The 24,651-nt window shown below is 34.7% G+C and overlaps 4 protein-coding genes across 4 annotated transcripts; 3 read left to right on the top strand and 1 right to left on the bottom strand.

Annotated features, from left to right (window-relative positions):
• The first annotated feature begins 432 nt into the window (after window positions 1-432).
• Window positions 433-5,361, top strand: LOC125419789 (ribonuclease S-F11). Its single transcript, XM_060813733.1, is given in 3 exon segments — window positions 433-865; window positions 940-1,282; window positions 4,958-5,361. Coding segments are annotated over 3 exon segments (723 nt in total). The 5' UTR covers window positions 433-625; the 3' UTR covers window positions 5,098-5,361.
• Window positions 5,362-7,162: 1,801 nt separating this feature from the next.
• LOC125421137 (putative F-box protein At3g22650) lies at window positions 7,163-9,139 on the top strand. Its single transcript, XM_048469014.2, has 2 exons — window positions 7,163-8,190; window positions 8,337-9,139. Exons 1-2 carry the CDS (start codon window positions 7,369-7,371, stop codon window positions 8,340-8,342), a joined length of 828 nt encoding a protein of 275 aa, XP_048324971.2. The 5' UTR covers window positions 7,163-7,368; the 3' UTR covers window positions 8,343-9,139.
• A 9,514-nt stretch (window positions 9,140-18,653) lies between these two features.
• On the top strand, window positions 18,654-20,580 carry LOC107412051 (uncharacterized). The gene is made up of 2 exons (XM_048464240.2): window positions 18,654-19,633; window positions 19,729-20,580. Exons 1-2 carry the CDS (start codon window positions 19,142-19,144, stop codon window positions 19,729-19,731), a joined length of 495 nt encoding a protein of 164 aa, XP_048320197.2. The 5' UTR covers window positions 18,654-19,141; the 3' UTR covers window positions 19,732-20,580.
• Window positions 20,581-20,692: 112 nt separating this feature from the next.
• On the bottom strand, window positions 20,693-23,017 carry LOC125420505 (probable LRR receptor-like serine/threonine-protein kinase At1g53440). The gene is made up of 6 exons (XM_048467153.2): window positions 22,867-23,017; window positions 22,665-22,786; window positions 21,498-21,548; window positions 21,037-21,313; window positions 20,784-20,893; window positions 20,693-20,719 (listed from the first exon to the last, which is right to left on the bottom strand). The coding sequence occupies exons 1-6, from the start codon at window positions 23,015-23,017 to the stop codon at window positions 20,693-20,695; spliced, it is 738 nt and encodes a 245-aa protein (XP_048323110.2).
• Window positions 23,018-24,651: the final 1,634 nt, after the last annotated feature.

Genomic DNA, 24,651 nt, shown 5'->3' with positions numbered 1-24,651 from the left:
TTTTTAGGTGTCATGTTCATGTCATTCAGAGACATGGTGTTTGCAAAAATACCAAATTTTCTTTTAAAACTAACTAAAATAAGAAAAATTAATCAAGATAATGAAATTTTATTAAGAAAATATTTATCGATTTAAAGAATAAAATACATAGGGGGCACCTAAACTTTAGTATTTAAGGGGCAGAATAGTAAACAAATAAAACAAAATATTTAAAAAAAAATTAAAAGGGAAAGAAATTATGTGGGGTTTAAGGACCAAAATAGAGAAACTTAAGAGTGCGCCCCTAGTATTCAAGGGTTGGAATAGTAAATAAAAAAATAAAATAAAATAATCAAAAGGGAAAAAAATTGAGGAAGGGAAGGGAGGCGGCCAATGCCCTCTGGGTTCGTCAGGCGTGTTATTCATGCATATAAGACAAGCTCTATTCCATCATGTCAACTTAAAACAAGCTTATTTTAAATGTAAGTTGTCTGCAAATGAACAAGACCGGCTTTACACTCCAAACTACGTCGTATTACTGAACGTGTGTATAAAATATCAAATATATATATATATATATATGAGTGGTGACGAGGATTAAAAAGCAAAGGCCGATCACCTTAGGCATTAAAGAAATCATTTTAAGATGGGAATCATTGTGATTCTCATCATTTTGGTAGCCTCCTCCTCTTCATGCCAAGCGATGTTCACTGATCAAGTAGGAGCAAAACAGAAAATTGATAAGTTTGTGGTACTGTTCACACCAAATTACTGCTCCACAGGTACACAGACCTGTCGTTCTAACCTGCCTGACTATTTTACAATCCACGGCATCTGGCCGAATGAATTGTCCCCACCAATACCAAGAACTTTCGATTTAACTCTTGTAAGTTAGTTTTGTAATTTTTTTTTTATTACTTCATTTTTAAATGCTTAAATAGTTTAGTTTTTGTTTTTCAGTTAAAAGACCAACCCTTGGAAGACCTCCGAACACATTGGCCAGGTTTAAAGAACAGCAATGACGCAAATGAGGAATTCTGGAAGTACGAGTGAGAAAAACATGGACGTTATTTCTCTGGTACTCAAGTTGAGTATTTTCAGAAAGGAATCAATCTATTACGTACTGAAGAGATACAGAAAGCTCTGAGTGAACTCTTGATTAATGGAAAAAAGTACGTGACTGTCGATATTCTTAAACGGCTCAAAGAGATAACGAAATCTAACCCTGCATTCTCTTGCAAGGATTTAAAGGAAGGAACTACAAAGTTACTGGTCGAGGTAACATTTTGTCTCGATCCCGATTTAACTTGTAACAGCCCAGTCCAGACCATCCGCATGCAGATATTGTCTTCTTTAGGCCAGGGGAATCTTCTTACAATCCAGCCTTCAAGGGTCTAAAACGCGTCTGCAAGGGAAAGGTATCCACACGCTTATAAGCCATGCTTTGTTCCCCTTTCCAACCAATGTAGGACTTCACAATCCTCCCCCTTTGGGACCCAGCATCCTCGCTGGTACACCTGTAACACCCCATCCTAAATCGCACCGGAATCCGTGCACGTTGACCGAGGTTGATCGTTGACCGAGCAGGTCAAAAGTTGACTTTTTGCTCTGGTTGGAATTTCCAGTTGACCAGGGTACCGTGGCGAAGTGCATGATGCCCCGAGTTCGTAGACTAGTAGCACGTCGAAAACGGAGCTACGGTTTGAAAGTTATGGGCAAAACAAGTTGAGGTGCAAACAGTCCAAAGGGTGCCGAGAGTTGACTTTTTCTTGTGGTGTAATTTTGTTTTGACTTTTGTATGATTGTAAAGTACTCGTTGATACGAGTTCATAGACTAGCGGTACGCTTGAATCGGACGCTTGGTTAAAAAGTTATGGACGTTTGAAATTCGCCGGATACCGTATTATTTTATTATATCTGGCTTAAGTGCACAGTGATGCCACGTGTCAGCTTCTGATTGATCCACGTGGCATGAATAGTGTCACACAGTGGCTTTTATTTGACAAAATTCTCGGGGAAGAGAGAGAAAGAGAGAGAGAGTCCGACCGGCCACGGGAGATTTTCAAATTTTCCGGCTGATCAATTGTACACGCGCCGGCCAGCAAGATTTCCCTCCCCATTTTCGGTAAAACCTCAAATTTTCACGGCGATCGGCCGCCGGACGCGCCCGGATCGAGGCGGCGAAGATCAGCGGCGAGTTTTTCCCTCCACCGCCGGCCATCGCCGATTGACCCATTTCCTGCCATTTTCCGGCCACACGCGCCAGATACCCTTGATCCCCTCCTCAAGTCCGGCCGACCCACCAAGTTTTACGGCCACCGAACCACCAACGCGCCGGGATCGGAGCTTTTTCCGGCTAGGGGCCGAAATTCTTCAAACCGTGCGGCCTCCGTTTTCCTCACCGCCGATCCCGTTGGATTGCTCTCCCCACGATCTACAAATCTGCAAAAAATCTCAGCCAACGGCCACCGCCGGCGACGGTTGCTGGTGACCGCGGCGGCTCGCCGGAAGTTACTGTTTCGGTGAGTACCCAGTCTCCCGGTCGGCCCCAGTCCACTGTGTTCGATCTCTTGAACCCGAATCCGGCATCCGTTTCCGCCAATTCGCGACGGTTTGGGAGAATTGAGGAGCCGAAATCCAAAAAGCTTTTCGGCGAGATTCCGACCTCGTCGGGTCCGATCACCGGAAAGTGAGACCGAATCCGTGATTCTCGTCACTCGAGCTTCGATTCGGTATATAATTCGTAGCTTTTAGATATCGTTTGGTGTTCGCTCCCCGAGTACCCATTGGGAATTATCCGAATAAAATATTAATATTTTTGGTTGGTACACTGTGGTTGTTTAGATGCCCGTACGAGTGGTGGAGTTGATTCTGCGGAGGATCTTAGTTGATTTACGCGCTCAAGGTGAGTGACCCACCTTTAAAAATTATTTTGGGGCAATTAATTATGTTTAATTGGTATTTAAATTATGCTCATGTGGTATGATTTAATTATGGTTTTATTGTGGTTTAATTTATTTATTATGCATGAGCAAAGTATGTTTCGGTATTAATTGTACGTGGTTTTAAGTAATATTTTTCGGGCATAATTGGGTTAAATATCTTACGAAAATATTTGTTTAAATTTTATAAATTATGCCTGCGGTATTTTTATGGTTGCATCTCGTATTTCGAGAAAATTGTGGTTTGTGGTTATCGCTGGTTCGTACTGATGTGTTAAATAAAAATATGTGGGATGGTAAGTGTGAGAATTTAATGTATTTTCCACGGTAACTTTTGGAAAACGGTACGGTTGGTTAACAATGTTTATTTTTAGACGCACTCATACAGTATTGGTGTTCTGGTGTATGGACACGTGGTAGCGCGCAAGTATTATGTGGTTTAGCGCGCAGGTATTATTTCTCCCGTTGTTGCCATTGGACCGTGGGCAGGCAAGTTTGTTTTTGGCCACAGCCGCCCCCCTCCTTGGCCGGGAGATGGTTTTAGCAGCGGTACTGTCGGGACGCCGAAGTGCCGTTTGCAAGTTTCTCTCTTTAACCCCCCCGACCAGTCGGTGCTCGGGACGCTGGGTATCGGAGGGCATCACTGGTATATGGTGTGGTGCGTCAGGTGTAATTTGCAAATAATGTTTTAAACCCCAAAGGTGTTCAAAAAATTATTTACTATAATTTATTACATTTTAATTATGTATTGGGGTATGTTTTTATTTATTTATTATTTATCAAATGGTTTAATCCTTTAGTTTTCGGGAGGTATGTACATCGGATTTTGTGAAATTGTTTTAAAAAGGGAACGTTTCAAACGGAGTGATTGGTGAGAGTTTTGAGGGAAATTATTATTTCCAACAGTTATTATTTATTTATTAATTGTTGGTATTTATTCAATTCCCTAAATTGTTATTATTATTTTATTATCATTAAAGGTGTTCAGTAGTTAGGGTCACTCATTGAGATGATTAGCATCTCACGTTTTTAAGTTCCGTTCCTTTAGGTGCAAATGGTGGTAGACATTCTTCCGGAGCGAACCAAATCTTTCCGATGCTGTTGTGTTTCGAGAAGTACTTCTGTACTCTTTCATTTCAGTGTATTATTTCTTTCATCCTTGTTGTATTTCTGTTGTTTAGCACTTCTTAAAGATCTGTATACTATTGGGACACTTATGTTTTATTTATGCACTGGACTGTTGTTATTGTTGAGAAGTGCTGAAATTTGTGGAACAATTTGTAGTTTGCGGGAGGAATAAGGGGATGAGTATAGAAGTGTGTTTTCAGTGCAGGTAATTTGTGGTAAGTCCATCCCTTAGGGGAGGTTCTGCCAGATTTCCCGTTGGAGGGTCGGGTAGGGTTTCCCTGGGATCAGGGCTTGTCTAGGGTTCCGGGGAGGAATTCTGGACGGGTCCTGACACACCGATTTGGGTACTAGCTCTGATACCATCTGTAACAGCCCAGACCACCCGCATGCGATATTGTCCGGTTTGGGCCCAGCCTGCACGGTTTTGTCAAAACACGTCGCAAGGGAAAGGTATCCACACCCTCTTTTAAGCTATGCTTCGTTTTCCTTTCTCCCTATTTTAGGTCCTTTGAGTTCAAATATGGTCTCCAATTATTTAAATTCGAAGTGGTTCGCGAGTTATGAGGAGGTGAAGTTCGGCCGGTACTTCCCAGGCAAATTCCAACCACCACCGGCGGAATTGGGGTCAATGGAGGCCGGTAATGCGATCCTCGTTCCATAAGCTTTGTTTCAGTATATTACTCGTAAATTTTGGTTAACGTTTGTGTTAAACCCCCCGGATACCAGGTATATACCATCTGTAACAGTCCACCCCAGACCACCCGCATGCAGATATTGTCCTCTTTGGGCCTGGGGAATCCTCTTACAACCCAGCCCTCAAGGGTTTAAAATGCGTCTACAAGGGAAAGGTATCCACATGCTTATAAGCCATGCTTCATTTCCCTTTCCAACCGATGTGGGACTTCACATAACCACTCACAAGGATTGCCCGGAAAAACAGAGTTGTTGAACAGAGTTTTATGTAGACACTTCTACACCCTCTCCTTCTCCTTCTACTCGTTATGTAATAACAGAGAAAGCCGTTGCTTCCTTCTTCTTCATTTGGTAAGCCCCTAGTTTGGCCTTCTTTTGTGCTCTTAGTCAAGCAAAACTCTATCAATAAATATGTATTGTAATAATTTATATTGTATTAGTTTGTACTATTTTAATATATTGTATTGATATAGTACAATATTTTATGCATAACCGTATTATAATGAATAACAGAGGAAGCCGTTGCTTCCTTCTCTTTGTAAGCCCCTTACTGGGCCCTTTTTTGTGCTCTTAGGCACATAAGACTATATTAATCTGTATTGTATTGGTTAGTATTGTATTATAATGTATTGTATTTTATTGATATTGTATAATATTTGGTACAAAATCATATAATACTGTGTAACAAAAATTTAACAAGAAAAATATAGACAAAGTTGATTATTTGTTATTATCTAAAATGGATTAAATTAATTTTTTTATTATTATTCATGTAATTATATTAAATAATTATATTATCCATAATATATAAAATAAAATTTTAATTATTATTTATGATAACAGTTACATTATCTGAACTTATATAATATTTATAGAAGCTATAAAAAGTTTGACATTATCCATAATATATTAAAGTGAGCACTTTTTTTTTTTCTCATTGCAATAATTTATTTTTCAGAAATTAATGAGGAAGTGAGAAATTGACCACTCGAAATATGTGGGTATTTATTGGAATGACAAATATGTGTAAACAAGTGTCTCTGTTAATATTAAATATTTTAACCAGAAATTTAACTTCTTTTCTATAACCAAACCCTCTTTTGACTTATGGGGGATCGATTTTCATATGAATTTCATACAATAGGCCAATCGAGGTCCGATATAGTTGGACTCCTCTAGAGTCCAATTTTGGGAACTAGAAGTAGTAAAAGTAATTTTATGGTATGTTTGATAAAAGGAAAAATATTGAAGTAAATTGATTCCCAAGAATTAGTTTTCTAGGATTCAGTTTCCCGATAATGAGTTTACTTAAGTTTTTTTTTTATACTGTTTAATTCATTATAGAACAAAATAGGATTTACAAGTAATTAAATAAGTTTGTGTATTACAATTAAAGGATAAAATTGTATTTGAAAAAATACATAAAACTAATCTCTCAAAAAATTTTAAAATGATATATCTTTGGGAGGATTCACTTTCCATATCAGTTTCCTATATTGTAAGATTTATTTTCTGCTGGGGTGCACAAATTATTCTTTTAAAAAATTATCCAAACAAAAAAAAATTTCACTTTCCCAGAAAATTTTAGATTCATACTAACTTTACCATTATCCAAACATTCTATTAAAGTATTTACAGTATTCCAATATCCTTGAAAATTTGTTTGATATTCAAATAATATTCATGGTGTATGTTAGGTATCCAATAGAATTTGCGACTGATTCTGCACTAGAACAAGGATGGGCAAATATTAATACTGTGAGTGATATATTTTTTAAATCATATTTTAGGGTAAAATATATATTTATTTTTAAATTTGATTTAATATATTATTTAACAAATTATTATTGATTGGGTAATTTATAAATTTTCAAAAAGGTTTAGGTGCTTTTGTTTAATTAAAATAATTTTACTCATTGATATATTTGTTTTAAATGTGGACTCAAAATTTTTTGTGAAATTTATGCTTAAAACGAGTCCTATATTCTTATAATTTATATGTTGCATAAAAATTTAAATAATTTATTTTTAAAATTTTAATATAAAAAATAAAAAAATTTAAATATTATCAATTAAAATTTATCATATAAAAAATAAAAAAATTTAAATATTATCAATTAAAATTTATCATATAAACTACTGATTATCATAAATTTTTTATATAATTATTAATTAAATATAAACAACTTTAAACTTAAAATATTGAATTTAATTATTCAAGTAAAACTTAAATGTAAAAGTTTTCATCAATTCTTTCGCAAAATTTCCAATGATTGGAACGGAATTTACTAATGTAGAAAGTAGAATGGAATACAGAGAGAAACAGTTGTTTTATGTATTGATTGACTAGGCTAAGCTTACAGAGTAAGCTAAAGTTTACAGCTCAGCGGACAATTAATTCTACAATACTGTGAGTCTGTATCTGCAAGAATAAATAATGGGTGGTGTGGCGTTAGCGGTTATATCCTATAGGGGCAACAAGGCCAGCCACAAATAAATCCCTAAACCTTATGCCTGAAACTCCATCCATCCATCCATCCATCATATTCTCTTCTTTCTTCTTCTTCATCTTCTCTTGTAGAGATTAGATTAGATTATCGTAATATTGTATGAATCATCTATCGTGATGACGATGAATCATGAGTTTGGGGAATCATTATCATCTGAATCTTCATCATCAAGAAGTGAATCTTTTGTTAATGTATATGATCTGACAGAAGACTTGGCGGTAGAAATTCTGATGAGGTTGCCGGTGGTGGATGTGATAAAAATGAAGAGGGTGTGCAAGTCATTGTATTCCTTAATCAACAGCTCCGACTTCATCGCCAAATACTCCCTCCTCGACGGTGACAGGGATCCTCATATGTTCATATCCATCCCATTTAAAGGAACTCGCGTAGTTTCCGTGTCTTACGAAGATGAAGATGATGATGATGCAACAGTCAACAGAGTTTTCCACATCAGACCCACACCCACACGGCCTCAACCTCAAGCCCACCGCCTTTTCTGCTACTGTTGCTGTGACGGTGTCCTTCTTGTTTCGTTTGTCGGCTTTAAAAATAATCGTGGGCAGTTCGCTTTGTGGAACCCTGCAACTGGAGATATCAAGGATGTTCCAACTTATGATCATGATAAGAATTTAAGTGATAGTGATGATGGTGGGGAGGAAGATGATTTATATGTGACTAATTATGGATGTGGGTTTGATTCCAAAAATAATGAGTACAGTCCCTTCATCGTTCTCAGCGACAAGTACTATTCGTTTAAAACCGAGATTGAGATCTACAGCTACAGGAAGAAAATTTGGAAAATCATTCTATATTCTGGGATTATTTCACATGGAGTTGACATGGTATACGCCGATGGATTTTGTCACTGGCCAGGATTCAGCCGCCTTGTTGTCCCTAATGGCAGGGATGTAATTGTCTCGTTTGACGTCACAAATGAGGTGATTCTGACAACCCCTTTTCCTGATGATATTATTCCTACTTATTCTTATCAATTTCCCTATTATTATTACCGCCATTGTCCTTATCCTCTGCTTCTCAATGACTCCCTTGCTCTGGTTGTTAATCAACATGGACATTGGAATAGGGATGATGATAGAACAACAAGTTGTTTTGATATATGGGTATTAGGTAAATACGGTGATAAAGATTCATGGACTAAGCTATTCACTATTGGACCCCTTCATGGCATTCAACATGTCCTGGGATTTTGGAACGAAACCAAAATATTTTTGGCTCAAACTGACTCGTTAGATGACAATCATGCTCAGCTGTTTCTCTATGACACGGTTACCCAACAACCATTTAATTGTCTTCAAACCATTACAATGGACTCAAAGATGTATACCTGCCGACTGAGCTTGTTACCAATTGCCGCAGATGGATAGAAAAAAACAAAAATCAAAAGACGAGTTCGAGTTCGAGTTCGAGTTTTGGCAATTGAGATTAGGAATCATAATAAAAAGATGAAGAAAAAGATAAAGACTAGGACAAGTGAGGGCAGTGGCAACTATTTTATTGTGGTGAATGATAAGAGGGTTCTTTTGGCAGATTGTTAATTCCTGCAGCTACTGACCCATATAATAAGCATATTCCACAGTCCTGCCTAAAACACAAGTGAGGGCAGTGGCAACTATTTTATTGTGGTGAATGACAAGAGGGTTCTTTTGGCAGATTGTTAATTCCTGCAGCTACTGACCCATATAATAAGCATATTCCACAGTCCTGCCTAAAACCAACATGCCACCCTTGCCCTCCTCGACTCCCTCCCTCGCCCAACGTTACCCAGTCCCTGCCATTTATTCCATACTAGTGTATAATGTATTTTCCGCACGCTCCTGTTAAATTAAAATTATATATATATTTTTTTCTAATGTAGTTGTTTATTTATATTATCTCTCACCCCCACTATTATTTACAGTTACATTAGACCTTCATGAATATGCCTGGTTATATGTCATGTTGTAATCTTCAATGGTTAGTTTTCATAGCATTTTGTGATCTTTCATCAATAATTTCCAATACCACAAATTTCATTAAAAAATAAAAGTAAATAAATAAATAAAAAAGATTATGGAAGGTGTACCATATTAACAGTCAATCTTTTGCATCAACAACTTTGAGCCTGAGTAGCAAATTTGGTAACTGCTCCTATTATTATTATATTTTTTGAACAAGAAATTTACCAGCAAATTAATCACAAACACGCTTCTGCTATACTTCTTTTCTCCTTTGCAAGAGAAACCATATCAACAATTCTAAACCACATCAACAATTCTATGTCTAGTCTCATATGGACAAGCTTGATTGATTGCACTGTTCTTACATCTAGAAGGAAACACATTCAATTTTTGGCATATGGTGTTTATATTGCTCTTCCCACTGACTATTTCCAAAACAACTATCCCAAAGCTGTAAGCATCTGTTTTTTCAGTCAGATATCATAATCCCATAGTGCATATTTGGAGCCATATATCATCAGAAACAATAAGACAATTTGCTCTACTTTAATATGAAATTCATGATGTCTTAGGGCCCGTTCCGTAATATTTTCCAAGACAAATTTTTATAGATCAATTTTGTAAAATGAAAATGGTAAATTGGATTTTGTATTTTTAGAATTTAAAAACATTTCTAATATATTTAAAAATATTTTATAAAAATGAAAATAATAAAATTATGTTCAATAAAGATTAACAAATGATATATATTTATATGCAAAAAAACAAAATTGTTATCATAGATGGTAAACATTATCCATTTTTGTATATGGTGCATATTAAATATGATATATATCTATAATAAATAAATATTTTTAATTTAAAATGATAAATATTATATACTCCTTTTAATATCTCTGTTTCCAACGTTGTACAATTACATGTAAAACATTTTTGAGACGTTTTCTAAATTTATCTATATTTTGGAAAATGTTTTAACTTTTTCCAGATTTCATATTTCAAAATAATCTACCAAATGCATTTTTGGTAATTTTTCAATTTTTAAAATGAAAAATTATTTTGCCAAATGATATCGCAGGAAGGATTCAAAATTCTAATAATATTTCAACAAACTTACATGTAACATCCCGTCCCAAATCACACCAGAATCCGTGCACGTTGATCGAGGTTGACCGTTGACCGAGGGGATCAAAAGTTGACTTTTTGTTCAAGTTGGAATTTCTAGTTGACCAGGGTACCGTGGCGAAGTGCATGATGCCCCGAGTTCATAGACTAGTAGCACGTTGAAAACGGAGCTACGGTTTGAAAGTTATGGGAAAAACAAGTCGAGATTCAAACTGTCCAAAAGGTGCCGGAAGTTGACTTTTTATGGTTGTAGAATTTTGTTTTGACTTTGGTATGGTTGTAAAGTGCTCATCGATACGAGTTCACAGACTAGCGGCACGCCTAATTTGGACGTACGGTTAAAAAGTTATGGATGTTTGAAGTTCGCCGAATACCATAATATTTTATTATATCTGGCTTAAGTGCACAGTAACGCCACGTGTCATCACCTGATTGGTCTACGTGGATGAACAATGTCACCTAAGGTGGCTTTTATTTGTCAAAAATGCCAGGGAGGAGAGAGAGGAGAGAGAGAAAGCCGACCGATTGCCGGAATCGTCCAATTTTCCAGCCGACTCTTGCTACACACGCCGGCCAGACTGGAGCACCTTCCATTTCCGGCCAAACCCTGAAATTTCACGACCGTTGGTCGCCGGACGCGTCCAGATCGAGGCGGCGAAGCTCGGCGGTGATTTTTCCCTCCACTGCTGGCCACCACCCTTTGCCCTATTTCCGGCCATTTTTAGGCCACATGCGTGAGCCACCCCTCACCACCTACTCATTTCCGGGCAGCCCACCAAATTTCACGGCCACCGGACCTCCGACGTGCCAAGATCGGAGCATTTTCCGGCGAGGCACCGAAAATCTTCAAACCCCGATCTCTCTGCCGTCCGGCCTCCGTTTGCCTCACCGTCGGTCCCGTTGGAATACTCTCCCCTCGATCTACAAAACTACCAAAAATCTCAACCAATGGCCACCGCACGCGCCGCCATGGCCGACGGTTGCCGGTGACCGCGGCGGCTCACTGGAAGTCACTGTTCCGGCGAGTAACCAGTTGCACCGCCGGTCCCCCTCCACTGATTCCGACCTCCTGAATCCAAATCCGGCATCCTTTTCCGCCAATTCGCGACGGTTTGGGAGAATTGAGGAGTCGAATCCTGAAAGCTTTCCGGCGAGATTCCGGCCACCTCGGGTCCGATCTCCGGGAAGTAAGACCGGATTTGTAATCCTCGTCACTCAAGCTTCGATTCGGTATATTATTCGATAATTTTGGATAACGTTTGTGTTTAACCCCCCGGGTACCGGGTATTATTTACCCGAATAAAATATTAATTTATTTGACTGTGTGTGAATTGTGTTCTAGGAGCACCGGTGAGTCGTGGAATTGATCCCGTGGTGGATCTTGGATTAATTGCGTGCCCCAGGTGAGTGACCCACCTTTAAAAATGTTTTGGGGTAATTAATTATATTTATGTCGTGTTAAATTGATATCTGTAATTTATGCTCATGTGGTGGAATTTAAATATAATCAGGAACAAAATATTATTATATATATATATATATATATATATTTACCCATTGATACTAAACGGAATTTTGGGTTACTAAGAATTTTCCGATTATTATTTTATTGTGATTAAATGGTATTTATTACACATGAGTAAGTATTTCAGTAATTAATTGTGTCTGGATTTTATATTATTTTTGGGCATAATTGGTTTGATTATTTTAAGAAAATTATTTGTTTAAATTGATGGTTTAATTTTCATAATTATGCCTGTGGTATATTATTTGTTGAATCGCGTGTTGCGAGAAAAATTATTTTTATTGGTTATTGGTTATCGATGCTTTCGTACCGGGTTTGTTAAATGGAAATATGTGGGATGGTAAATGTGAAAATCGGTATATTTCCCACGGTAATTTTGGAAAACGGTACGGTTGATTTAATAATTATTTTTAGACGCACTCATACAGTATTGGTGTTCTGGTGTATGTATATGTGGTTTAGCGCGCAAGTATTATGTCTCCCGTGAGTTGCCATTAGATCGTGGGCAGGCAAGTTTGATATTGGCCACAGCCACCCCCCTCCTTGGCCGGGATGACGGTTTCAGCAGCGGTACTGTAGGGACGCCGAAGTGCCGTTTGCAAGTTTCTCTCTTTAATCTCCCCTCCAGTCGGTGCTCAGGACGCTGGCTATCGGAGGGCATCACCGGTATATGGTGTGGTGCGTGTAAATTTTCGGATAAAGAAATTTCAAACCCCAAAGAGTACAAAAATTATTTATTATAATTTATTACATTTTATTTATATTTGGGGTATTTATTTATTTGTTGTTTATTAAATTATTTGATTCCTTGGTTTTCGGGAAATACGAATATCGGGTTTTGTGAAAATGTTTTAAAAGGGAAACATTTCCAACAGAGCGAATAGTGAGGGTTTTGAGAGAAAGTATTATTTCAATTGTTTATTATTTATTATCTATCTAATTGTTGGTATTAATTAAATTCCGTTATTTGTTATATTATTAATATTAAAGGTGTTCAATAGATAGGGTCACTCACTAAGATGATTAGCATCTCACGTTTTTAAATTCCGTTCCCCTAGGTCCAGGTTGGGAGACATCGATCATCCGGGGCGAGCCTGACTTCTCAGTTCATTGCTGGAAGTCCAAGGGGCATCTCCTTTCCTTTTTCCTCTCCATCCTGTATTACTTCTTTATCTGTCGTCGTATTAATTTCATATTTACTGGCTTAATGCTCTGTATACTGTATTGGACATTTAGTTGTTATTTATGCACTGATTTGCTGTTATTCTTGGGAGTGCTGTAAATTTGTGGAAACAAATTGTAGTAAAGTGGGAGGAATAAGGGGATGATTATAGAAGTGTGTTTTCAGTCAAGGAAATTTTTGGTAAGTCCTACCCTTAGGGGAGGTGCTGCCGGATTTTCCATTGGAAGGTTCGGTGGTATTTCCCTGGGATCAGGGCTTGTCTAGGGTTCCAGAGAGGAATTCTGGACGGGTCTTGACATACAAGTCCCAGCAATTCGGGTGCTAGCATGGGTGTTTTACTCTTCATGAAGTTTAGCTAATCCAGTAGCTAAGGAAAAATCATTTAATCGCCAAGGGAAAAAAAACAAAAATTCCACTCCGTCGTTTTTCTTCCATTGCCAGATTGAGAGCTAGGGCCTGTTCGATATGGTTTTGCAAAACAGTTTTTCATTTTACAAATTGAAAAATGAAAGAGGTAAATTTTGTTTCGTATTTTATGAATTTAAAGTCATTTATAGTAATACATTTAAAAATATTTTATGAAAATGAAAAGAGAAATGCTAGTTGCAATGCATAAAGTTCTTCTTTGCCATGATCACCTATCCTTGCGACAAAAATATTCTTCTTTGCCAATTCTCTAAAAATACTCCTCTTAATCTGATATCATGGAAAATATTTGTCAAATCAGGTGTTAGAATCCACGTTACAAGAACACCTAAATCATAATTTTTTATAAAAATTCCATTCATATTTTGCAATCAAAAATTGGGTTTACCCACTTTCTAATTTTACATATGTTTCTATAATATTATGGAGGAAAAAGATCCATTTTTGTTGGGTATTCTATATCACTCGATCTTCTTCCTTCTACTTTTGTTCGCCTTGAAGTAATTTACTTTCTGCTTTTGCTTTTGAAACATCCCGACTTTGAGGGCAAAATATAAGAATGAGCAACTGCAGAGAAAAAGCACGTGATAGAAGAAGGGCAGAAGCAAGAGGGTTTCTTTTTTCATTTAATTAATTATGGATATTTTAGTCATTTTAATATTTATGAAACTGTATAAAGTATTTTTTACATTATAAAAAGAATTACTCAAATTAAAATTGTAAAATCATGTCTGGTAAATGTTAATTATAATATATATTTGTATGGAGAAAATCCTTGTTATTGAAAATGATAAATATTACCCATATTTGTATATAATATATGTTAAATATGATATATATCTTTATAAAATTATTTTTAAAATAATAAAAATAATATATTCTCTTTAATATGTTTGTTTATAATATTATTCAGATACATGTAAAACGTCTTTTGGAATCTATATTTTTTTAAATGTTTTTAACTTTTTTTTTGGGTCTATTATTCATCTCATTTTATGGCTTTTGTCATACAAGCAATTCTTTATGTTCTTACATTTTCATTGCTTTTATTGTTTCTTTAAGCAAGTATGTTATTTACGTGTAGAATTTTATATAGTGGAATCAATTATCCGATGATCTATATTAATCATGGTTTAAAATATCTAAAATTTTTTTGAAATTTTTATTTTTTTAAGAGATCGAAATAAAATTTAGGTTCCAAATGGAAATAGATAGAATTTCCATAATATCCATTGAAATTTTCAAAATTTCGGCAAAATTTTCATGGAAATTTTATTAAAAATATCCACATCGAATCTTTAACAATTTCGTTAAAAAATTTATACATTCCATGGAAATTTATGAAATTTTCATGAAATTTCCATTGAAATTTCAAAAATATACATGGAATTTTTAAATTTTTTTAAAAAATTATAAATATTATTGATATCTAGTAAAATTTTTTATCAAATTAATTTTATTGATAATTTTTTTAACCTTTAATTGCATTTTAAACATTTAGTGATATAAGCAAAATATAATGAATTGAATTGAATAACATTAATAAGTTCTACTTATTGAATATTAATAAAGTAAAAATACAAAGATTCTGGATTATATTTTTGAACTTGGAAAATCTTATTGCCGGGAATATTTGTTTTACAAATATGGGTAAATAGATGATGAAACATATACATAGAGATGTTACAACAACAAGAAGGTTCGATTTTGAATTTTGGATCAATGAGGATTGGAAGTCATTTTCATAACCCTTATTCAGTGGATATTTATGGAATGTCATCAAGTAGTAATTTATAGGTATCATCTCAAATTCAACCATCATAGAGTAGTAGTTATGCATATAGTCAACCAATAATGCAATATTCATATGGTTGGCATATTAATAATTATATATAAAATTATCAAGGAGATACATCTTTTCATAACTACTTCTCACATTTCACATCTCAAAATTAAAATGAGGAAAAAAACCAATGATTTTTAACCACCCAAAAGTTCTATGTGGTATTAAGATGACATTTATAGACTATAATGTAATTGTAATAATCGTTTTATATATTTTAGTTAATAAATAATTTTATCATATATGTATTTTTTTACATATTTTTATTAATAATAATAATTTATGGTCATTAAATTCACTATAAATCAATTCACTAAAAAGAATATAACATCCATTCAATATTTTAACAAGTTTTATAATCAATTTGATAATTGATAGATTAAATAAGCTAATTTTCAATTTTCAATAAAAATTTGTATTTTTAAAACAAATTTTTATTATTTTTTATAATTTTTTATTGATATTCGATATTTTTTGATATTTTCATGGAAGTTTTCGTATTTTAAAGATTCGATATTTCTATTGATATTGATTTTTTAAACATTGATATTAACAGAGAATATATTTCCTTTGGTTATTAAACCTGTCATTTGGCTGCATTTGATGTAAAGTCTCCATTAGAAGACTTATGAAAAATGAAAGACAAAGAACTTCAGCATTCAATACATGTTAAAGAACTTATGTACGTGCTACTTAGCATGGAAATAATTCATATTATAGACTCAGTTTACATTCGAGGGATGGCAGCATGATGACCACCATATTGCATGTGTTCTTTACTATAACTTGTTTTTTGCACTCGTCTTCTACCCATTTCCTTTCCTATTTTATTTGGTATTAAGTTTTATTTGGTTTAACTTACTTACATGAATTCTTATTTTTCCAGTTTCACTTTCTGATGGTATTTGTACATGATATTCTTTTTTATTATTTGTAGCATATGGATATTATTTTATTTTACATATGGAGAAAACGATTTGATTATCGCAATATATTCACACAACGACGTACTGTAATGAACATTTTATTTTGGGTAATATTATGTAAACCAACATTGTTGGTATTTATTATTGAAAACATGTTTTATTAGATATTTAAAAATTCATTGTATCCATTTGATTCGTTGTCAGGCATAAGACATTACCCTATGTTTAATAAATCCCCAAACACATAGAATTTGTACTAATACATTTATTTAATGCAACTTGAGAATGATTAAAAACAAAAGAAAAAAAAAAACCAAATTAACCCACTAACAAAAAAAAAATTTGTATAACCAAAATTACCAACTCTCTATCGATAATCACGATAACTCTATTGGTAATTTTTCTAGAGATTAATATATTTATTGGAAAAATTAGCGATGAGTTATATTGATATTCCCGATAAGCATTTTGGTAATTTTTTTATGTTACTATTTTCTTTTTAATACTACTCCATGTGTGATTACAATTATTTTTATATCGTGCATAACACCAAAGAATTTGTACTATTACCTTTATTCAATACAACTTAAGGAATGATAAAAAATAAAAATTAAAATTAACTCATTAACAAAAGAAATTTTTGTACAACCAAAATTACCAATGCTCTCTTAGTAGTTACAATAGTTTTTGTTAATTTTTTCATAGAGTAACATATTTGCCGAAAAAATTAGCAATTGCATGAGTCTTGATAAATATTTCGATAATCTTTTTATGGTGCTCTTTTTTCTTTTTTTTCTTTTTTTAAAAAAAAAACTCCATATGGTATTATTATTCTTATATTATGTATGTATGCCCAAGGAATGAGCTGTGATTCTCTGTATTGAAGATTCTGTAAGAGAATTTCAATACCTCAAATTCAAGTTCTAGATCATCATTGATGAACTTTTCTGTAACCTTCTTTATCTTTACTACAAATTGACATTCTAATTTGTGAAACTGAAGTTGATGAGCTTTACATGATTTTTTTTCTTCTTTTTTCTCTCATCTAATGTAAGAGAATAACAGAAATGGTTCTTTTTTTTTACTGTATTGAATAGCAGAGGTTTTGGTTTGATGAAAGGAAGGTTGAGAGTTAAGATAAGGTAGTAAAGAGAGAGAGAAATTATATATGGTGGAAAGGTTATTAGTAAGAGAGAGAGAGAGAGAGAGAGAGAGAGAGAGAGAGAGAGAGAGAGAGAGAGAGAGAGAGAGAGAGAGAGAAATTGAATGTGAAATGTGGTGGATGGGTTATTAGTAAGAGAGAAAAATTGATAGTGGAATATGATAGAGTGGCTATTAGAAAAAGAGAGAGAAAGAAATTGAACATGAAATGTGATAGATGGATTATTAGTAGAAGGGAAATCGAATATGGTGTATGGATTATGGATTAAAGGTATAATTAAAATAATAAAAATAAATAAATAGATAAAAAAAAAAAACTTGAAAAGGAAAGAGTATATTTCATTATCCACCTATTTTGGTAGGTATCGGATCAAATTACCCTAGGAAGAACCCATGTAGATCATTTTCCCGAGCCACTTCAATTATAGCGAGGAGGTTGGAGTAGGTTTATGCTATCCTACTTTTCTTCCATACTAAGAGAAAGAAGGGTAAGTGCGACATCAGAAAAAATAGTAGGAAAAAAGCCATGTAGGCAAACCTTATCCCTTTACAAGCAATTGCCACCAAGCCTTTATTCACAAAAAAAAAAAAGAAAAAAAAGAAAAAAAAAAATGCCACCATGGCAATTTTTTTATTTTTTGTTTCGTTTTGTAAAAAGTGCAAGAAGCCATTTATTGCATACCTGGTTGCTATTGTTTTTACTACATTTCTAATGATTTTTTGATTGAAATTTATGCAGTAAAAAATTTAAAAGATATTAATATTTAAATTATATAGTATTTATTAATAAATAATATTTACTTTAAAAAATTTTAATTAATTTATTTAAAATTTTAAATGAAATAGATTAAAATATCAATAGAAAAAAAGAGATTAAAAAAAAATTGTAAATCGAGGAATAAAAAAAAATTAAATTTATAAATCATACCGTCTAAATAATTTTTCATAAATAGAAAATTTAGTAGAGAGTTTTTTTTTTAATTTTTTTTTTAACACCATCAGTGATAAAATTTTTAAAAACCTATTTGTTAATTTGATGTGGAAAACTTTTTAAAAAAAATTGTCTGTTAATCCCTTTTTTTTTTTTTTTGGTGGGGAATGTACTGTCCAATAAGCGGGAAACCATTGGAGGTGGCCTTAGTAAAGCTAAAAAGGCCATTGGCGTTGTTACTGTTTTTATAACGCCAGCCATAGGTAATTCCCTGATACTATTTCCTGAAACTCGATCCATCCATCCATCATATTCCATTCTTCTTCTTCTTCATCTTCTCTTAATAGAGATTGGATTAGGAAAAAGTTTTCTGGTACTCCCGGACTGTCAACTCTCCCTTTGTTTGATTTGAAGTATAAGATCTTGAAAGGAGTTTTTATTTGCATATATCGTATTATCGCATGAATCATCTATCTATCATGATGATGAATCATGAGTTTGGGGAATCATCATCATCATCTGAATCTTCTGTTAATGTATATGGTCTGACACAAGACTTGGTGATGGAAATTCTGTTGAGGTTGCCGGTGACAGATCTGATACGAATGAAGAGGGTGTGCAAGTCATTGTATTCCTTGATCAGCAGCTCCGACTTCATCGCCAGACACTCCCTCTTCGACGGTGATAGGGGTCCTTATATGTGCATGTCTATCCCATATGAAGGAACTAGGGTAGTTACTTACGATGATGATGACGATACAAGCACAACAGGACTCAGAAAAAAGGAGTTATCCACATCCGACCCACACCCATGCACCCTCAACCTCAAGCTGACCGCCTTTACTGCTACTGTTGTTGTGACGGTGTCCTCTTTATTAACTATTGGAGTAATAGTCCGGCCTATGGTTTGCCCTATAATTTGGCCTTGTGGAACCCTGCAACTGGAGATGTCAAGGATGTCCCAATTTATGAACATCTTGTTTATAGTGATGATAGTGATGATGGGGAGGAAAATTCTTTATCCCTGGATGGTTATGGATGTGGGTTTGACTCCAAAAATAATGAGTACAGGCCCTTCTTTGTTCTCAGCGACAAGTATTTGTATAAAATGGAGATTGAGATCTACAGCTACAAAAAGAAAATTTGGAAAATCATAAAATCTTCTGCGATTATTTCACATTGGGCTTCTTTTACTTGCAGTGACATGGTATACGCCAATGGATTTTGTCACTGGCCAGGGTTTAACCGCCTTGTTGGCCATAATGGCAGGGATGTGATTGTTTCGTTTGACGTCACTGATGAGGTGATTCTAACCACCCCTTTTCCTGATGATATTGTTCTTACTTATAATTTTCCCCATTATGATAGCCACCGTTGTCCTTATCCTTTACTTCTCAGTGACTCCCTTGCTCTGGTCGGTAATAAACATGGAAATCCGTTTACTTATGATGGAACAACAAGTTGTTTTGATATATGGGTATTAGGTCAATACGGTAATAAGGATTCATGGACTAAGCTATTCACTATTGGGCCCTTGCACGGCATTCAACATATCATTGGATTTTGGAACGAAACCAAGATATTTTTGGCTGAACATGACTCGTTACATGGTCGAGATGCTAAGCTGTTTCTCTATGACACAGTTACCCAACAAGCATTGGATTGTCTTCAAAACATTACGACAAGCACAAAGATGTGTACCTGCAGACTGAGCTTATTACCCATTGCTGCCGATGGATCAAAGAAAACAACAATAAAAAAGCGAGTTCAAGTTTTGGCCATTGAGATTAGGAACCGAAAGAAATAGATGAAGCCTAAGACAAGTGACGGCATTTGCAATTATTTTATTGTGGTGAATTATAAGAAGGTTCTTTTGACAGATTATTAACTCATGCAGCTACTAACACAAAAGAATATGTGCCACTCTTGCTCCCTTCCACTCCTCCCTTCCCCACCGTTACCCAATCTTTGCCATTTATTCCATACTCATGTATATTTCAGCGAGCTCCTGTTAAATTAAAATAACATTGTCTTTTGGAATATAGTTGTTTATTTATATCATCTTTAACCCTCAGTATTGTTTACACGGTCATTCTTATTGTCGATAGCACATAAGACCATCATGAATGTCTGGTTGTATGTAGTGTTGTAATCTTCGATGGTTACTTTTCATAGCCCTTTATGAATTTTCATCTATAATGTGGATTTAAAAAAAAAAAAAAAACGAGTATGGAGGTTGTACAATATTAACAGTTGATTTTCTGCATCAACTACTTTCAGTCTCCTTAGTTTGGTAACCACACTTTTGCATTCACTCCATTTGTGAAATACATGCACTTTATGCTAAAATTGACTGCAACAGTTATTTTCTCCTTCGTAAAACAGAAGCCTACAAGAAAAACCATATCAACAATATTATTTCTACTCTTATATGAACAAGCTTGATTGATTACCTTGTTCTCACAATAGTCAAGAAGGCAAATGCATTCATTTTTCAGCCTGCAGTTTTGATTGCTCTTCCCACCGACTATTTCCAAAATAACTATCCCAAAGCTGTAAGCATCTGTTTTTTAAGTCAGATAACCCCATAATGCATATTCTTGAGCGATATATCCTGTAAAACAATAATACAATATGCTTTACTTTAATATGAAATCCATGATGTCTTAAAAATTAAAAATTTTGATAATGTCAGGACAAATTTACATTGTTCCAGCAATTCAGGTGCTAATATGGGTGTTTTCCTCTTCATGAAGTTTAGTAATTCAGAATCTGATATCTTAGCATTGAAATATCTATCAAGCAGGATGTTGGTATCCTTGATGTCTCTGTGAACAATCTTAAGAACTGACTCGTCATGAAGTAAGGGTAGACCTTCTGCCATTCCATTCATATCTTGTGCCTTGTTCGCCAATCCAATTTCAGGCTGTTTGTTTCTGAACCTGTAGTTGATCCCATCAAATGCACTTATTTGTTTCTGAACCTGTAGTTGATCCCATGAAATGCACTTAGATAATATACCAATGCATCAGAACATAATCTAGCACAGGAAAGAAAATGCATAATTTTTTTCTACCAAAAATTGCGTAAGCAAGGCAATTATTTTCCATGTACTTGTAGGCCAACAGCAGTTGATTTCCACCAATGCAAAACCCATAAATCTTTACCAGATGTGGATGCTGCAAACCAGATATCATGCCTATCTCATTCATCCAACCCTGTTTGCAGCATAAGAATCGGTGATGGCAGCTCTTAATTGTCTCAAAGTAAAGGAACACGTTTGAAGATCCAACCCCTTAAGATCTGCCAAGCAGTAGTATTAAGGTGATTGCAGGATATATATTGATGTTCATGTAAGTAAACTATATTTGCCAAGCAGTAGTATTACAGTGATTACGGGATATACATATATATATATATATATATATGTATAATGATGTTCATGTAAGGAAACTATATTTTTATTTATATAAGTAAATCGGTAACATACTTTTCAAACGGAGTTCTTATTAATCCCTCACCTCTTGCTCTAGTATATTTATCTCCATAACGGCCTCCAAATGATGAATGAATACAAGAAAAATTTGGCATGAAATCGAAGTGACCACATCAACCACATCAGGTGTTCTACTTCATTTTTTTTTCTTTTTTATGGGGTTCTGATTGTTTTGTATAGAACATGAGAACATAAAGACAGTATTTACTTACGTAGAAAACAATAAATGATATCTAAGATTTCTCACCTTCACAATGGGGTTTGGAACATGGAAAGAAGGAACCACATGCATGCTTCAGTATTGGATGGAAAAATTAAAATACTTGGTATGAATGAGAGGTTCATTTGCACCAACAAATTCCCCATTCCCCTCCTAAAGAAATTGGAAAAGCAGAACACCAAGTCTGTAGAAATAACAGAAACTCATTCCTCTGCTTCCTCGGTAGTTTTACACTAATAAGTATGGCCTTTCCAAAATATATAATGATATGTGCCTCAAAGAGAAAGTAAAAAACTAGGATATTTAGAACAAAAAGAAAGCTTATGTGCATGCATTTTATGTATCCTAATTCCTATGACTGAACTTTGACGTATCCGAATAGCTAACATGTTATATTTAACAGGAAACAAACATGAAAAATCTTTACTGTTTCTACCTTCATTTGGTTTCTTTTATTTAAAGTTCAAGTTTCTAAACTATTTTATGCCATTATGGTGACTGAAAATACTGTGAAAGTATATAAACCAACTACTTACTATGGCATACAGAAAGAGCAGAGATGAGAGGACCATAACCATAAGACCCTCTTCAGGGGATGAAAGTAGGCCCTTTTCCAACCCAATACAAGCTGATCTCCAAGTTATGGTCGGTAACACTAACATCATTAAAGAATTCTTCATGGGGTTCACCAGTTCCATTGGCTTCCTCTTTTATATTGAAATCCTCCTTTCTATCTTTCCCTGCAAATTATACAAAAACTTTAGAAAATCCATATATAGCCCCTATTATTATCGAGTAGGATTGTAGAGTAAGCAATTACCCTGAACGTAAATATCAAATATGCGTCTTCCAAGTCTACTATATGATAAATTGTCAGCAAATATGATATCGGTGAAATGGAGTTTGACATAGTAATTCCCATTGTCAAGACAAAAAGCATAGTATCTGAGAGACAAGGGATTAAGATCCATGTGCTGTAGTGCAGAAAGCGACCAAGTCCCCAAAATTTCCCTCTGAAGTATATTTTAACCAGATATTTGGATTCTGTATCAGATTCATCATCATCCATGAAGTCTTCTATCCTGCTAAATACCCATTGACTTCCAATATATCACCTTTACTGAAAAGCTCCTTTTAGCATTAATTGCAATTTTCTCATCATCTCCCCCCACGACTTACATGAATGGATTGCTTATAAGCTGCAGAGATGAGCTTATCAAAATCTCTAAACGAAATTCAGCCTTTTTGAAACAACCATACTTCTAATTTCACATCACTTGAAATAGCTCAGAGAATTAAGAAGATATATACATACATGGACAGCTAAGTGTTTGTGTATCTGTGCATGCAAGAAGTCTGCTTCTACTTAAAATGACAAAGATATATAATACGAAACGTTGTAAAAATAAGAATTATTGGGCACTTTAAATGGAATATGAGAATGGTCTTACTGGTTCTTCAAGGTGGAACTTCAATACTTGTTGATTTGATTGCCACTGGAAAAGTTTAAATTTCAAGAAAATAACCTAATTAGGTCCAAAAAAAGTTAAACATGAAGTAAGCCAATCATCCAAACAATTATTCTAAGTTCTCTTCTGTGCAACTATTCTGAGAATAAGCAATTATTCTCATGCTTTTATCAAGTTTGATCAGAATTGAGAGGAGTTGGCCGAGTGAATTCGATAGTTGACTTTTTACATGTAGAGTTTCACTTTGACGAGGGATCATTGTAAAGTACACATCATTAGCTCATAGACTAGCAGCACGACTGTGACAGTCCAGACCATCCGCATGCGATATTGTCCTTTTTGGGCCTGGAGAATCCTCTTACAACCAAGCCTTCAAGGTTTTAAAAGGCCTCGCAAGGGAAAGGTATCCACACCTACTTATATGGAGTGTTTCGTTCCCCTTTTCAACCGATGTACGATTTCACAATCCTCCCCCCTTGGGGCATAGTGTCCTCGCTGGCACACCAATTGTCAGGACCCGTCCAGAATTCCTCCCTGGAACCCTAGACAGCCTGATCCCAGGGAAACTCTACCGAACTCTCCAACGGAAAATCCGGCAGAGCCTCCCCTAAGGGATTTACTTACCACAAATTACCTGCACTGAAAACACACTTCTAAAAAAAACATCCCCTTATTCCTCCCACAAACTACAAATTTGTTCCACAAATTTCAGCACTTCAAAAATAAATACAGTAATCCAGTGCAAGATAAATACAACAAGAGTGAAAGAAATAGTACAACTGCAATAAAAGAAGAACAGGGTACTTCATGAAGTAAAACAGTAAGGAAGATCAAGTCCGCTTCGAGTGAACACCGACAACCTGGTACCTAGAGGAATGGAATTTAAGAGTGTGAGATGCTAATCATCTCAGTGAGCGACCCTACTACTATACAATATAATACTACGGTAATAGGTATATAAATAATAATTATTTGGAAATAATTATTTCTCTCAAAACCCTTACAATTCTCTCAGTTGGAAAGGTTCCCCTTTTAAAACATTTCACAAAACCCTTTATTCTTATTCCCCGAAAACCAAGACATCAAATAATATCCGAACAGTAATAATAAATCTTAATTCCAATACAGTTTTAAAA

This window comes from Ziziphus jujuba, chromosome 1 (assembly GCF_031755915.1).
Source record: "Ziziphus jujuba cultivar Dongzao chromosome 1, ASM3175591v1".
NCBI lineage: Eukaryota > Viridiplantae > Streptophyta > Magnoliopsida > Rosales > Rhamnaceae > Ziziphus > Ziziphus jujuba.
The sequence above is the reverse complement of the archived record's forward strand: the minus strand, read 5'-3'. Positions and strand labels throughout refer to the sequence as shown.

Coding starts and splice junctions, on each gene's coding strand:
- LOC125421137 (XM_048469014.2), top strand. CDS start 7,369: ATGACGATGAATCATGAGTTTGGGGAATCATTATCATCTGAATCTTCA.
- LOC107412051 (XM_048464240.2), top strand. CDS start 19,142: ATGCACCCTCAACCTCAAGCTGACCGCCTTTACTGCTACTGTTGTTGT.
- LOC125420505 (XM_048467153.2), bottom strand. CDS start 23,017: ATGGATCTTAATCCCTTGTCTCTCAGATACTATGCTTTTTGTCTTGAC. Junction 22,787..22,866: donor ATTTGATATTTACGTTCAGG/GTAATTGCTTAC, acceptor TATAATTTGCAG/GGAAAGATAGAAAGGAGGAT. Junction 21,314..21,497: donor GTTTGCAGCATCCACATCTG/GTAAAGATTTAT, acceptor GATCAACTACAG/GTTCAGAAACAAATAAGTGC.